General features: G+C 45.3%; 1 protein-coding gene across 6 annotated transcripts in view; it reads right to left on the reverse strand.

Annotated features, from left to right (window-relative positions):
• The window catches only part of TET3 (tet methylcytosine dioxygenase 3), a 96,182-nt gene that overhangs the window by 37,366 nt on the left and 43,596 nt on the right, over window positions 1–15,220 (reverse strand). For all 6 annotated transcript variants that reach the window (XM_077263114.1, XM_077263115.1, XM_077263116.1 and 3 more), the window contains one exon: window positions 12,028–14,470. In XM_077263114.1, the coding sequence (XP_077119229.1) occupies window positions 12,028–14,470 (2,443 nt within the window). The remainder of the gene's footprint in view (window positions 1–12,027; window positions 14,471–15,220) is intronic.

Consider the following 15,220-nt stretch of genomic DNA (forward strand, 5'->3'; position numbering starts at 1 on the left):
CAATGCAGATAGATTACGTGCTGCCCCCTCGGCTGCTGCTGAATGTCTTACATAGAGCAGATGTCGTTACTGCAGCATTCCTGGGAAGAAAACTGGTCACGGACGGTTTTACGCTCAGTCACACCCTTCTTGCGGACAGACCATTATAGTAACATAGGCTCAAGTTCAAGGTTACAATATATGAGAGGGAAAGAATAATCTCCCAAGCCTGGATTGTTCCCTGACCTTTCTTGTACTGCTGTATATGTATTTTTTAATTGACACATCTATTAAATTATACATCAAACGTGAAACGTGTAACCTTGAAGTTATAAAGTATCTGTGTATTAATTTATTAATAGACCGTTATATTATCAGGAGCTTTAGTTCTCTGATGCAGAACTCCAGCTTATACAGCCGCCACTAGGGGGAGCCACCTGCATACATGTAACTCAAATAGGCTAGTTTCACACTAGCGTTTTGAGCAGCGGATATCCTCCGTGAAGCCCCGCCCTCGGCCGCACCTCTGCCGCTAGCTCCGCCTACTTCTGTATGCAACCTGCGTACCTATCTTTAACATTAGGTACGCAGGTCGTGTGGCTGTATGTGGATGCTTCCGCATGCGTCATTTTGACAATGCGGAGAAAAAAAGAAATTGCAACCAGCTGCGTCCTACGCTGGTCGCCGCATCATCAAAACGACGCATGCGGAAGCATCCGCATACAGCGCCACGACCTGCGTACCTAATGGTAAAGATAGGTACGCAGGCCGCATGCCGGCCGCATGCAGAAGTAGGCGGAGCTAGAGGCGGAGGTGCGGCCGAGGGTGGGGCTTCACGGAGGAAGTCCGCAGCTCCTCAAAACGCTAATGTGAAACCGGCCTTACAAGACATTTTGCTGTAAGCTGTCACATAGCTTTAGGGGTATCAAACTCACATACACTGAGGGGCAAAATTAAAAACTTGGACAAAGTCGCGGGAAGGCCTTGGTATTTATTAAAAAAATGTCTACAATTGAGGAAGTTTTTCCTTGATCAAATATAGCGATGAACCTTTTCAAATGGAAACAAACTTTCCCATGAAATAAAGTACATTTAAATTAACCAAACGACCATAGCATTGGTATTTTGTCACAGGCAGAGGCGTACATAGAAATCATGGGGCCCATAGCAGAAGTTCTAATTGGGCCCCACCCCAAAAAAACCCACACACTAAATATTTGGTGGGGTCAGAGAAGAGCATATCTCACAACTTTGCTGCCCATACAAAGTAGCTTTCCTTCTACTGAAGCCTCTAGATTGCTCTTTCACTGAACCCATAAAGTATGATGCCAACAAGTGCCCCCAAACACAGTATGATACCCCCACAGTGATTTCCTCCACATTACCTTTCATGCACACACAGTATGGTAACCCTACAGTAACCCCCCGCAAAGTATGGGGACCCCAACACAGTATGATGCCCCAACTGTGATCCCCACACAGTCCTCCATACAGAATAATGGGCCTGCCATTACTTTCCATACAGTTTAATGGGTCCCATGTTACCTTCCATATATATATATATATATCGGCCACACCCACTCCACATTGCCCCAACCAATCACTAAGCATCTTTCATTTCACCAGAGCTGTTTATAAGAAGCTGAGCTGTGATTGGTTGCTATGAGCAACAGTTTTCCTTATAGACAGTTGTGGAAACTGAGGCCTATAATTCTTATCATTTCTATGGTGTTATCGTCCTTCTGTAAAGCTGGAAATAAAAAAATGTATTACCGTGCCAACACAGACGACCCTTATACACAAACTGCAGGGGGAGCCCAGAATCAGGAACTTCTCTTTGTCTGGCATGACACATCTCATTAACTTCAAACTTCAAACACAGATTAAAAAAAGAAACACAAGACGGATTTCTCCAGCCCAGGTATCATTTTAATCAGTGTAACAGCGCCAACCTGTCAATGTTGGCTCTGACGGGATGATGTGGGATACTAGTGGTAGTAGTCCAGTGGCTCTGACTGACGGGATGATGTGGGATATTAGGGGTAGTAGTCTGGTGTCTCTGGCTGACTGGGTGATGTGGGATATTAGGGGTAGTAGTCTGGTGTCTCTGGCTGACTGGGTGATGTGGGATATTAGGGGTAGTAGTCCGGTGGCTCTGGCTGACTGGAAGATGTGGGATATTAGGGGTAGTAGTCCGGTGGCTCTGGCTGTTTTGATGATTGGGATATTAGGGGTAGTAGTCCGGTGGCTCCGGCTGATGGGATGATTGGATATTAGGGGTAGTAGTCCAGTGGCTCTGGCTGATGGGATGATTGGGATATTAGGGGTAGTAGTCCGGTGGCTCTGGCTGATGGGATGATGTGGGAAATCTGTTCATCTTTGCACCGGAAGGAAAAAACAAAAATGTTGTTTACCAAAAGGCTCTTGAATGAGTTGAAAATAAAACACTATCAATATTTGGGTAATCATTTAGTTAATTTGTGTTGCAAAATCTGTAGTGTTGAATATATGATGAGAAATTTTTTATGTGCAATATAATCATTATAATTTGTTATAACTAACCACAGTTAGTTACTACATCCGGGCAATACCGGGCTCTTCAGCTAGTATAGTATATATAGTGTAAGGGGCCCACACAATCCTCCATACAGTGTAAGGGACCCACACAGTCCTCCACATAGAGTAATGGGGCCCACATGTTCGGTCCATACAGTTCGGCAGCCCATAAGGGAAACAGGGAACGAAGGGCATTTTACAAATGAGGCATTCCTGCCATGCCCTGTCCCGCCGCAGGCATTCCCACAGCGCCCTGTCCCGCCGCAGGCATTCACACCGTGCCCTGTCCCGCCTCAGGCATTCACACCGTGCCCTGTCCCGCCTCAGGCATTCACACCGCGCCCTGTCCCGCCTCAGGCATTCACACCGTGCCCTGTCCCGCCTCAGGCATTCACACTGTGCCCTGTCCCGCCTCAGGCATTCCCGCTGTACCTTGTCCCGCTGAAGGCATTCCTGCCATGCTCTGTCCCGCCGAAGGCATTCCCGCCGTGCTCCCGGTTTCCTATACTGGCGGATGGCATCATGTAATATCTGCAACCAGCCTTAACATTCCATTTGAGTGAAAGGATCGGTGTTTCTTCCGACTTGGACAGAATCATGAGCTGCCGATTTGCTGCAGATAACATGGTACTGCCTGTTTAAGAGGAAGCCAGGACCCCAGAGAGCAATGCCAGCAGCAGAACTGAGGAGTAGATCTGGTAGGACAATACTGGCAATTGTTATTTTTAAAGCACCCTAGAGTCAGTAAAAAAAATGTTTTTTTTTAAAAAGTGGACAACCCCTTTAAGTCTTCATAAAAGATGTGAAAGAAAATGTTTCCATGACTGATGACGACAATGTTTCTGCTTTGCAATGTGAAGGTATATTATTATTATTATACATTTTTATAGCGCCATTTATTCCACGGCGCTTTACATGTGAAATACGGGGCAAATATAGACAAATAAATTAAACATAAGCAAAAAACAAGGCATACGGGTACATAAAGAGGGAGGACCCTGCCCGCGAGGGCTCACAATCTGCAGGGGACGGGTGATGATACACTAGGAGAGGGTAGAGCTGGTTGTGCGGCGGTTCAGTAGGTTCAGGATCACTGCAGGCTGTAGGCTTGTCGGAAGAGGTGAGTCTTCAGGTTCTTTTTGAAGGTTTCTATGGTAGGCGAGAGTCTGATGTGCTGGGGTAGAGAGTTCCAGAGTATGGGGGAAGCACGGCAGAAGTCTTGTATGCGGTTGTGGGAAGAAGAGAAGGAGGTCTTGAGAGGATCGGAGGTTGCGTGTTGGTAGGTACCGGGAGATCATGTCACAGATGTATGGAGGAGATAGGTTGTGGATGGCTTTGTAGGTCATTGTGAGGGTTTTGAACTGGAGTCTCTGGGCGATAGGAAGCCAGTGAAGGGCTTGGCATAGGGGAGAGGCTGGGGAATAGCGGGGAGACAGGTAGATTAGTCGGGCAGCAGAGTGTAGGATGGATTGGAGTGGTGCCAGAGTGCTAGAGGGGGGGTTTAGAGAGTAGGAGGTTGCAGTAGTCGAGGCGGGAGATGATAAGGGCATGCACTAGTGTTTTTGCGGTGTCGTGGTCAAGGAATGCGCGGATCCGGGAAATGTTTTTGAGTTTGAGGCGGCAGGAGGAGGCAAGGGCTTGGATATGTGGCTTGAAAGAGAGGGCAGAGTCGAGGATCACCCCGAGGCACTGGGCGTGTGGGACTGGGGAAAGTGAGCAGTCATTGACATTGATGGATAGGTCTGGTGGAGGGGTAGAGTGAGATGGGAGAAAGATGACTAATTCTGTTTTGTCCATGTTCAGTTGTAGAAAGCGAGCAGAAAAGAAGGCTGAAATAGCAGACAGACAGTGTGGGATTTTGGTGAGTAAGGAGGGGAGGTGAGGTCAGGTCCGGATAGGTAGATCTGCGTGTCGTCAGCATAGAGATGGTACTGCATACTGTGGGACTCTATGAGCTGTCCCAGACCGAAGGTGTAGATGGAGAAGAGTAGGGGTCCTAGAACAGAGCCTTGAGGAACACCGACTGACAAGGGGCGAGGTGAGGAGGTGGTGTGGGGGAGGGAGACACTGACTGTCCGGTCTGCCAGATATGACGAGATCCAGGAAAGGGCCAAGTCTGTGATGCCAAGAGATGAGAGGATTTGTAGCAGAAGGGAGTGGTCCATAGTGTCAAAGGCAGAAGACAGGTCTAGGAGAAGGAGGACAGAGTAGTGTCGCTTGCTCTTGGCGGTTAGTAGGTCATTGGTGACTTTAGTTAGGGCAGTTTCAGTTGAGTGATGGGAACAGAAGCCAGATTGTAACTGATCAAAGATGGAGCAGGAGGAGAGGTGGGAGGACAGTTCAAGATGGACATGTTGCTCCAGCAATTTGGAGGCATAAGGGAGAAGAGCTATCAGGCGATAGCTAGACACAGAGGATGGGTCGAGGGAGGGCTTTTTGAGGATGGGTGTGATCTTGGCATGTTTGAAGGATGAGGGGAAGACACCTGTTGTGAGTGAGAGGTTGAAGAGGTGCGTTAGGGTTGGGATGAAGACCGTGGAAAGGATTGGGATGAGGTGGGACGGGAGCGGGTCGAGCGTGCATGTGGTGAGGTGTGATCTTGACAGGAGGGTGGAGACTGATCTTCTGTCATGGTGGAGAAGCTGGTTTTGGAGGAGCAGGGGTGAGCAGCTAAGAGGGGCAGTGGGCATTGTGGGCCAAAGCTTTCTCTGATCGTATTGATCTTCTGTTTAAAGAAAGAGGCGAAGTCTTCAACAGAAATAAGAGGGGAGGGAGGGGATGCAGGGGGACGGAGTAGAGAATTGAAAGTGTTGAAAAGCTGTTTAGGGTTGTGAGACAGGGAGGATATGAGAGATGAGAAGTAAGTTTGTTTTGCGGCAGTGAGCGCGGACTTGAAGCTGGCGAGGGACTACCTGTATGCAGTGAAGTGCTCGGCAGAGCGGGATCGCTTCCATCTCCGCTCAGCGATCCTAGAAGCCCGTCTCAATTCTTTGGTCAGGCTGGTCAGCCAAGGCTGCCTGTTGATTGTACGTGTTTTGCTATGCATGAGCGGGGCGGCCGAATTGAGTGTTGCTGTTATTGTGGTGTTATAAAAAGCAGCAGCAGCATCTGTGTCATGAAGGGAGGCTATGTCGGTAAGAGGGATAAGGGACTCAGAGTGATTGTAAGTTGAGATGTTTGAGATTTCTGCGAGGGAGTTTGTGGAGTGGGGGTTGCACCCTAGGAGAGGAGAGGGAAGAGATTGTCAGTAGGTTGTGGTCAGACAGGGGGAGGGGTGAATTAGTGAGATTAGTAAGGGAGCAGAGGCGGGTGAAGAGGAGGTCCAGCGTGTGGCCATCTTTGTGAGTGGCCTCAGAGGACCATTGAGTGAGGCCAAAGGAGGCAGTCAGTGATAAAATTTAGAGGCAGCTGAGGTGGAAGTGTCAATGGGGATGTTGAAATCACCCATGATGATAGTGGGGATGTCAACAGAGAGGAAATGAAGTAGCCATGTGGTGAAGTGGTCAAGAAAGGTGGAGATGGCTAGTTCTAGAGGGAAGTAGATGACAGCCAGCTGGAGGTTGGAGGGGGAATAGATGCGGATGGAGTGCACCTCAAATGAGGGAAGAGTAGCGGAGGGTGGTAGCGGGATTGGAGTGAAGGAGCAGTTGTCGGACAGGAGCAAGCCAACCCCACCACGTTTGTTGGTGGAGCGAGAGGTGGAGACCGCCGTAGGAAAGCGCAGCTGGAGAGGCCGAGTCAGAAGGGGTGAGCCAGGATTCCGTGATGCCAAGGAAGGAGAGTTTGTTGGTGATGAAGAGGTCATGGATAAATGGCAGTTTGTTGCAGACGGAGCGTGCGTTCCATAGTGCTCCAGGTAAGGGGACCGGGGGAGTGGGGGCTGGATGAATGGGTATGAGGTTGTCATGGTTGGGAAAACGTGCGGAGGATCGAGGTAGGGGGTTAGAAATGAGTGCGGGGATGTGTTGAGGAGGGCCAGGATTTGGGGATACATCACTAGCAATGAGGAGTAGCAGACAGAGCGTTAGAAGGTGGGTGCAGGATAGGACATGATGCGGCCGTGTGTGTCTGGAGAAAAAGGATTGTACGTGGAGGAACAGTTCTGAGGAGAAGGTGAGATGGCTGGGGAGGATGGAGGAAGAAATGACTAGTTCCTTACTAGGTGGAGGGATTGTAAGAAGGAAAGTAGTATGGGGGTGAAAGAGAAAGGAAACCGAAACATTGTAGTGGTTTGGTATTCTGTTACCTTCCAGTCAATTCCAGTCCAATTCAGTCTAAATCAAAGTCATAATTAAAAAGATGTAATCTGTAAAAAGGTATATAATGACATTACACGAGGGCGATTTTCTTCTGCTCAGTCATGTACTATATATAGCGGTATCTAGTCATAGGACGCACCATCACACATTTTAGTTGTAGGAGAACGTCTACTTTCAGCAGATTTTCCAGATGATTGAGTATAGAAGAACACCTCAGATAATGTGATTCAAAAGTACGGAAACGTACGCTGTGCACATGGCATAACGTCACAACATGTCTGTGGTGCGGGCATAGGTGTATGATAAATGTCCTGCCTCATACACTTGCTAGCTACTATAGTAGTTGTGAGAATGATATGTGGTGACCACTGAACTAACGTGACTTCTGTAAGGCAGGATTGTGAGATTAGTGCTGGCAGGAACACGGCTCCCTCCTGAACCGCTGGACCTTGGCTTGCTCACCACCCATAGTGTATTGGTGACTTCAACCCGCTTTAGTCCTGCTGACAATCCCTTATCAGCCTTTGACTGATAGCGTGGCCCTTGCCTGGTAATAAAACTCTAAGGGTACCGTCACACATTGAAATTTCCATCGCTACGACGTTACGATTCGTGACGTTCTAGCGATATCGTTACGATATCGCTGTGTCTGACACGCTACTGCGATCAGACACCCTGCTGAGAATCGTACGTCGTAGCAGATCGTTTGGAACTTTCTTTCGTCGCTTCATCACCCGCTGTCATCGCTGGATCGTTGTGTGTGACAGCGATCCAGCGATGTCTTCGCTTGTAACCAGGGTAAACATCGGGTAACTAAGCGCAGGGCCGCGCTTAGTAACCCGATGTTTACCCTGGTTACAAGCGTAAACGTAAAAAAACAAACCGTACATACTCACCCGTCGGTGTCCTTCAGGTCCCTTGCCGTCTGCTTCCTGCTCTGAGTGCCGGCCGGAAAGTGAGAGCAGATCACAGCGGTGCTGCGCTCTGCTCTCACTGTACGGCTGCACTCAGAGCAGGAAGCAGACGGCAAGGGACCTGAAGGACACCGACGGGTGAGTATGTACTGTTTGTTTTTTTACGTTTACGCTGGTAACCAGGGTAAACATCGGGTTACTAAGCGCGGCCCTGCGCTTAGTTACCCGATGTTTACCCTGGTTACCCGGGGACTTCGGCATCGCTCCAGCGCCGTGATTGCAACGTGTGACCGCAGTCTACGACGCTGGAGCGATGATTATACGACGCTGCGACGTCACGAATCGTGCCGTCGCAGCGATGAAAATTTCAATGTGTGACGGTACCCTAAGCTCCTCCAGGAGGGACAACTTCCGTATTGCTCACGATTGGTATCCTGACATTGGGCTGCTATAGAGGTGCCACACTTCAGTATCTTCCACTTTATTGTTCCTGTATTTGGAGAAGAAAAGTAACAATACCTTTGGTTTTTTTTTATCCGTGCACACCAACAGTCCTGAACGTCGATTCATGCTGCCCAAACCACGAGCAGAAGGAAATCAGACCCCTTTCTGCATGATAGCAGCCAGGTATATTATTCACAGGAGCGCCACAACTTCATCCTTACAGACATCAGCACCGCTGTCCCCATTGGGGCTCACAATCTAAATTGTATGTCTAAATCAGTATGTCTTGAGTGTGGGAGGAAACCCACGGAAATACGGGGAGAACATACAAACTCCTTGCAGATGTTGTCCTTGGGGGGATTTGAACCCAGGACCCCAGCGGGGCAAAACAACAGGGCTATTCAATTACAAATCCAAGAAAAAGTGAATGATTCGCATGGTCCTAATCCTTATGATAAACCCCATGGTTGAAAGGAAAGGCTGTATTCTACATATACACGGATATATAAAAAAAAAAATAAAAAAAAAAAAAAGACATTGCAATACACAGAATCTAAACAATATAAAGAATGTGTTTATCTGCGATCGGAAAAAACGGTCAGAAATTTTTTTTAAATATTCCTCAGTAACCTCATTGCTACTGATGATCAGAAGTGACAGAACACGGTTGATAATGAAAATACTAAAATATGTAGGGCAAATATCCTGAGTATTACAAACAACGACTTGTGGTGTGGAGTCGCCGCCCGACCGTTGGCTGACAAATACATGTGGTAAAGAGGCGGCGGACGTTACTAAGCAACCTGGAACGCCAGTACTGATACGTAAGAGGAGCTAGCGGACAATTTTAACCCCTTGGATGGTTTTCTGGCTACGGTTATGCACAGGGAAGCTACAAATTGTAATCTCGTGATTCAAGAATTTGGTCTTTTAACCCTTTGTAAAACCTATACCTATAACCTAACAGTTTTCTAAATCAATTTTCGCTCTACCAGTTTATTCACTTGAAAGATTGTCCTGCTAAAAAAGGGCCAAAAAAGCATTTAAAAAAAAAAGAGGAAAAAGTAGTGATTCGTAACCGATTCACCACCACCACTCCTGTTCTGATGCTTCCCAGATTCCTGCTGGTCTCTGGTCCCTCTCGACACACAGGGCACAAAGGGCTATTCCAGGAGCATAGAGAGGGAAGACGTAGAGAATTGATAAGTATCAACTTTTACGTACTGATCCTTGAAAAAAAAAAAAAAAAAAAACACACAACAAAACAGATAAGTTACAGTAATAAGACCCTCCAGTTGTAGGTTTTCGCTCTCCTACACTTAGGACTGTGACATTCCACAATATCCATGTATATAATGCGGTACTGTTTAATATCGTGTAGAAAATCTGGGTGGGGATTTCCTCTGTTTCAAGACATTATAAGTAGAGAGATAACATCAGGAGCTACCGAATCCCACGAGTTCCTTAAATAGCCCAGGAGAATGGTCCGTGTACAGTACATGTTCTTTGTCTATGGATTCTGGAGCAATGTTACTCATTTTGTATTCCTATTAGGATATTCTTGCTTAGAATCCCAGGAGTTCTGATAAAATAAGTAAATGACTGGGGTTTATCAAATTCCAATCCAAGTTCACAAATTATATCCACCAATGTTCTATACAATCCACTTTTAAAATAGAAAGCTGCCTAGTATCTTTAACCCCATGAGTTCAGTCATTATCACCAAGGAAGCCTTGGACATACACATTTCCCTTAAGCATCTGCTATAAATAAAAGGCCAACCATGCGATATATGAATTGGCCGGGCCCCCCAAAGCATCACTACATTCTGTTTGTTATTTGAGGGGGTCCAACTTCTATGAGATCCAAATGTCTCAATTGTGAAAACGGAATGGAGTCGGAGTAGCGAGACATCCTCTGTCTACTGTTACAGAGGCCGTCTGAGGATCGATGATCGGCTACACGTAAGCCGGCTGTTTAATAGCCTGTTTAGACAAACTGACCACACTTCCATGCGCACAGAACGAGCTTTAATACGATCATCCTGTGCACATAGAGTATCATCGTTCTCGGCAGCTCAGGATGATGTACTGACGAAAGTGATGATCTTATAAGCTTAAAAATCATTTCATCCTACAAACAAGTGGTTTGTGTTCGTTTCGTAGCTGATTAGTGGCATGTTTAGACAGGTGGATCATTGGGAAACAAGCGTTCCTATAAACTCGTCCTCCCACTTTTCGTCCAGTGTACATGACTCCCCAAGTCTAGGACTGCACAAGACATTGTGCTGCTTTTGAACTTTTTTAGCAATTTTTCAATGTTAATACTAAATTACAGCTGAAGTGTACAGCATTGCATGCAACACTAAGTATTATTCTGGACGACAGACAGATCCATAGTTAAAATTGGAAAGCTGGCTATAAAAGTCTCCATTAACAGCCTAAGTGAGGTCATACACCTTAAAAATCCCATATACATTATTTTGAAGTTAAGGGGTTTGTCCAAGAACGAACATCAGATAGGTGGGGGTCCGACAACTAGCACGTCCTCCGATCAGCTCCGGTGGCTTCTGGACGTAAACACTTTGGATGGGGCAGCATATTTAATGTGTAGCGGCAGCTGCTGGATACTGCACAACAGCTCCTATTCTTTTGATAGTAGCCGCTCGGTAGTGCCCAGCAGCAGCCGCTACACCAAGAATGCAGCTAGGTCTAAAGTGTTTACATCTGGCAGTTAGGGGATAAAATAACAGCTGATCTATTGGGGGTCTTGTGCGACAGACCATCATGATCTGATATTTAGGAGTTATCCAAGGCTAGGTCATCAACATGCCCAGACAAGCCCTTTAGATGAAATAGCCAATTTGGTCCATAATGAAGGATCATTAGTTGGACTGATTAAATATCCATTGTTCATTTTAACAAATAAATGTTCGCAGTCGTTCAAAGCCAGTCAGGTATGTTGATTTTTTTTTCCCCAATTAACAGGACAGGTGGATTGTATATGTATAATTTGGGCAACCAACAATTGATTGTCCTATGAACAGAACTAGTATTGGGGGAAAAAAATGATGCAATTTTACTCATGCCACTATCTCCCACCAACCCAAATATTGGCTGGTTGCTCTGTAATATCATTGGGCACCTGTGGGAATAGAACAATGCTATTGCTCACGTCATCTGAAGTGTGTATGGGGCCATTTTACAAAGAGTGTTCACTTGTTGCCCAATTTTCACCAAATGTCTATGGCCAGCTTTATGTCTATGGCCCCCTATTCCCAACCTCCCCTATACACATGAACACTTGGCTCAGTTGAGCATGCATGTGTTCTCAACAGGGAAAGGAGGAATAAGCCAATGACAAACCCCTGGGAGTTACTTGTCTCCTGTGCATGTTGGAACACCTCATTCCCAATCCTGCATCCCTGCATTGCCTTTGGGGGCAGTTTTGAACACCCTAAACACATAAGATGGTCGTCCGTACCTATACTGGTAGCTCATCCAAATAAAAAAATTAAAAAAACGACAAGAAGATGCTCTGGAGAGGCTTTCAGACAGAAAAGCACCACAACAACAAGGTGATGCAATTGCTGGTAAATCTTGCAGCGATGCACGTGGTGCTGCTGTCCAAGTCATCAATGTCAAGAGGTCCAACATAATCACCCAATGATTTACTTTTCAACATCTGCAGTTTATAACGATTCCTTACTACAAGTAATGCCCATTTTTGCTAAGCCCCACTTATCAAAGGTCTCATTTTTGTGTAATTTTTGGATATTGTGGAGCAATAATAAAGCATTGATTTTGATGTGTATTTGTTATCTTGCACAGTGGATAATTTTTTAACTTTACATATCAAGAAACTTTTGTACTTACCCACACAGTTGCATGTTGGGAATTCAGATTGAGCCCTTTTAGCTGGAGTGTCCAATAAACTCTTGGTTGGTGAAGTTAAGTAGTTTAATGGAGATTCCAAAAACCCTCCGAGAGACGGATTAAAAGACAGTTCACTTTTTGTAGGCGTTCCATCATGTTGTTGGTTTTCCTCTGAGTAGAAACATGTGGTAGATACCACTGTGATAGCACCAGAAGACTCAATTTTGACCTGTTTTGGAGATTTGGAGGAGAACCCTCCTTCAAAATTCTGAGATACTGCCTGCCCTAAGGGAATGGTAGAATTTGGACCTGTCAGGGATTGGGGAGGGTAGGAGAGTTTTGCCTGTGACTCTAAAGAGTTTGCTGGTTTAGCAGGACATGCACCATTTTGAGAAGACACCTCGGTACCAGGGAGTGGGAAGTCATCACCAAACTCTGCTTCAAACTGCCTAATCAGATCTTCAAATTTATCATCAATTAGATTTTGAACAGAAGCTTGACACGTGTTGGCCTGTTGAGAGTCACTTTGACCAGAGTTAGAGCCGGTGTCGTCAATAGAAGAAGTGGTATTCATATTTTTTGGACCAAAACTGTGTGGTAAGCCATTGCCCTGCCCATCATTAGATTGATTTACAGCGCACGTTTCCTGAGTGTTTAATGTAAATCTGTTGTCAAGAGTAACCTGTAAGCCAGGCTGTGATATAAGCACCATTGACTTGTCATTGGGAAGAGATCGGTCAACTTTTTCATTTGGTTGGCTCTCTTCTTGCAAAAGTTGGTGAAATTCCTCTATTTTAATTTGGCTGAGTGGTAAGAAGAGAGCTTGGCCCTCTTTTTGCCTGGGCTTTTTTATCTGTATTTGTTTACGAGGGGCTTTTATTTTCGGCTCAGCTTGTTTTTGAGATGGCGATTGCCCTCGTTTTTTCCTTTCCTTTGCTGGCTTCTCTGTGGTCTTTGGGACCTTTTGTGCATTTGGCACCCACCAGTTTTGTTGTTCTTGTGATCCTTCCTGTGCAGGGTGCGAGTCTATGAAGAGGTTGCGTTTATGGTGAAGATGTTGCTGTAATGCAGCCTGTGTACTCCTATGGAAATCTGAATCTTGCAACGACTGAAATAGCTGCTGATCTGGTGACATTTTGTAAGGAGTAGATGTTGGGGTTTCTTTCTTAACAGAGCTTTGTTTTGACTTTTTTACTTTGGGGGTTATGGATTCAGGTCCCTTAAAAACAGACTTAATATAATCATCTGCATTCCCAAGCAACTGCTTCAACCCACTCATGGGATCTGAAGGGGTTTTACGTTGCTCTGGACCTTGAACCCATTGCTGCATAAATTCTGATTTGTTTGGAGTGGATGCCTCGTTTTGCAGCATAGGAGTGCCATGAGACAGTTTTTCTGGAATGTATTGTCCTTCTTGATAACCAGGTGTTTTATTTTGATCCCAAGTAGTTTGTCTGGTGGGTTGAGATATAGGAAGTGCATTATTACCAGTGTACATTTGGGATTGCGGATTCTGGAAAAAATCATTGCAGGACATGGGTAATAACTGCCCTTGGTCGCCCGTTGCAGGTGGATAATGCGTTAGGCGTTCATGGGAAGGTAAAGGTGTTTGCGAAGAGCCATTAGGGCAATCCTTGTTTGTTTGTGGAAGTGCAGAAGATAATTGTGTAAGCGCCTCAATGGCAATTGCAGTTTGCAAACTTATATTTTTCTCTTTTGCAATGCTCCATGCATTCTGAGAAAAGGGAAGGGACCCAGAAGGGCATTTCGTAATTTTGTTTTCTAATGCAAGCACCCGTTCTTTAGAATAGTTCTTTTCTACCAACTCTCTGCTGACGTGACCCATAGGGTTGTGTGAGCCATCCTGATGGTTATTAACTGCAGACTTTATTTTGTTCTCAAGCCATTCCAAGTAATCTGGACATTCGGGGCCATCACAGTTACAGTTAGGGGGTTTCATGCCATGTTTTGCAAGTTCCAGAGCAGTTTTTAGAGTATTTATATCTTCTGGACAAGGTGGAGGTTTATTTTGTGGAAGGCTGGAGCTTTCTCTATTCATCTCATAATTGAACTTTTCATACAGCTGCCTTGAAACCATAGATGGAGTCCCTGATGCTGGTAACCCATAGGACATTGCCTCGGCTACAGCAGAGAATGCTACTAGGTTTTTGGCATCTTCTAAATTGGAATTGTTAGCAGCAGAGTGATTATGGATGTGAGCATTTTCCCAATTAATCTTTTCACCAGGATCTTGCGGAGTAGGAGTATTGCCTAACCATGGGTTTGCTTCCATTAATAACCGGTTGCCCAAATCTTCACATCCCTTATTCAGTAGCACTTGGTCACATGCCTGTGTCACCCTTCCTTCTTCAACAGGATTGATTGACCCCGTTTCCATTTGGTCTGTTTTGGGTCCATCAACCAAAACACTTTCTGAACAGTTCTAAAGAAAGACAAAAAGTTGAAAAAATAAAATTAAACACTTTATGTAATATTAGTAAACCATCAAGGCAACTTTATAGCGTATGATGTATTTAAACTTAACAATATGCTTTATATTCAGATTTAAAACCAAATTTCATAGGTCTATGTGCCAATGAAAGCTACATAAGCAAAGTATCCTTAGTAGTGGAGAGGCTGATATGGTATAGTTGGGTGATGCAAATATTCACTTTGGTTATTAGTCACAAGACTGAAGTTGCTCAGTCATAGATTTCATGATCTTAACCGGAAAATGTGATCGTAAAAAAACCATTTCACTTATTCAGTTTGTTGCCCTCCCACTACTGCTACCATTCATTCAGTTCTTGTATTCTCACAGTCAAACCCCCTACGCACAGACACAATTTACACGTATTACTGATGGGTTATTGAACAGAATCTGTATTTGTCAAGACGTGCTCCGGGGGCAACAACCAATATTCACAATAGAGCCGTCTGCCCGGGATTACTAATTGGGGCGAGTCTCTCACCTACACACAGCGGAGGCTTATATTTCGTGGGTTATTCCAAAATGTAATTTACAAGTTGCCAGTGACTAATATTTATGAAGTCACTCATATATTAGAGCATCAATACTTAAACCCACGTTGTATACGTCCAAGGATGTATGAAGACATTTCGATTCAGTTTGGGGACTGAATTTAGCCTAGTTAAAGAAAATCCGTCAGTAGGATTAACTCTATAAAGCTGT

Source organism: Ranitomeya variabilis, chromosome 5 (assembly GCF_051348905.1).
Source record: "Ranitomeya variabilis isolate aRanVar5 chromosome 5, aRanVar5.hap1, whole genome shotgun sequence".
Taxonomy (NCBI): domain Eukaryota; kingdom Metazoa; phylum Chordata; class Amphibia; order Anura; family Dendrobatidae; genus Ranitomeya; species Ranitomeya variabilis.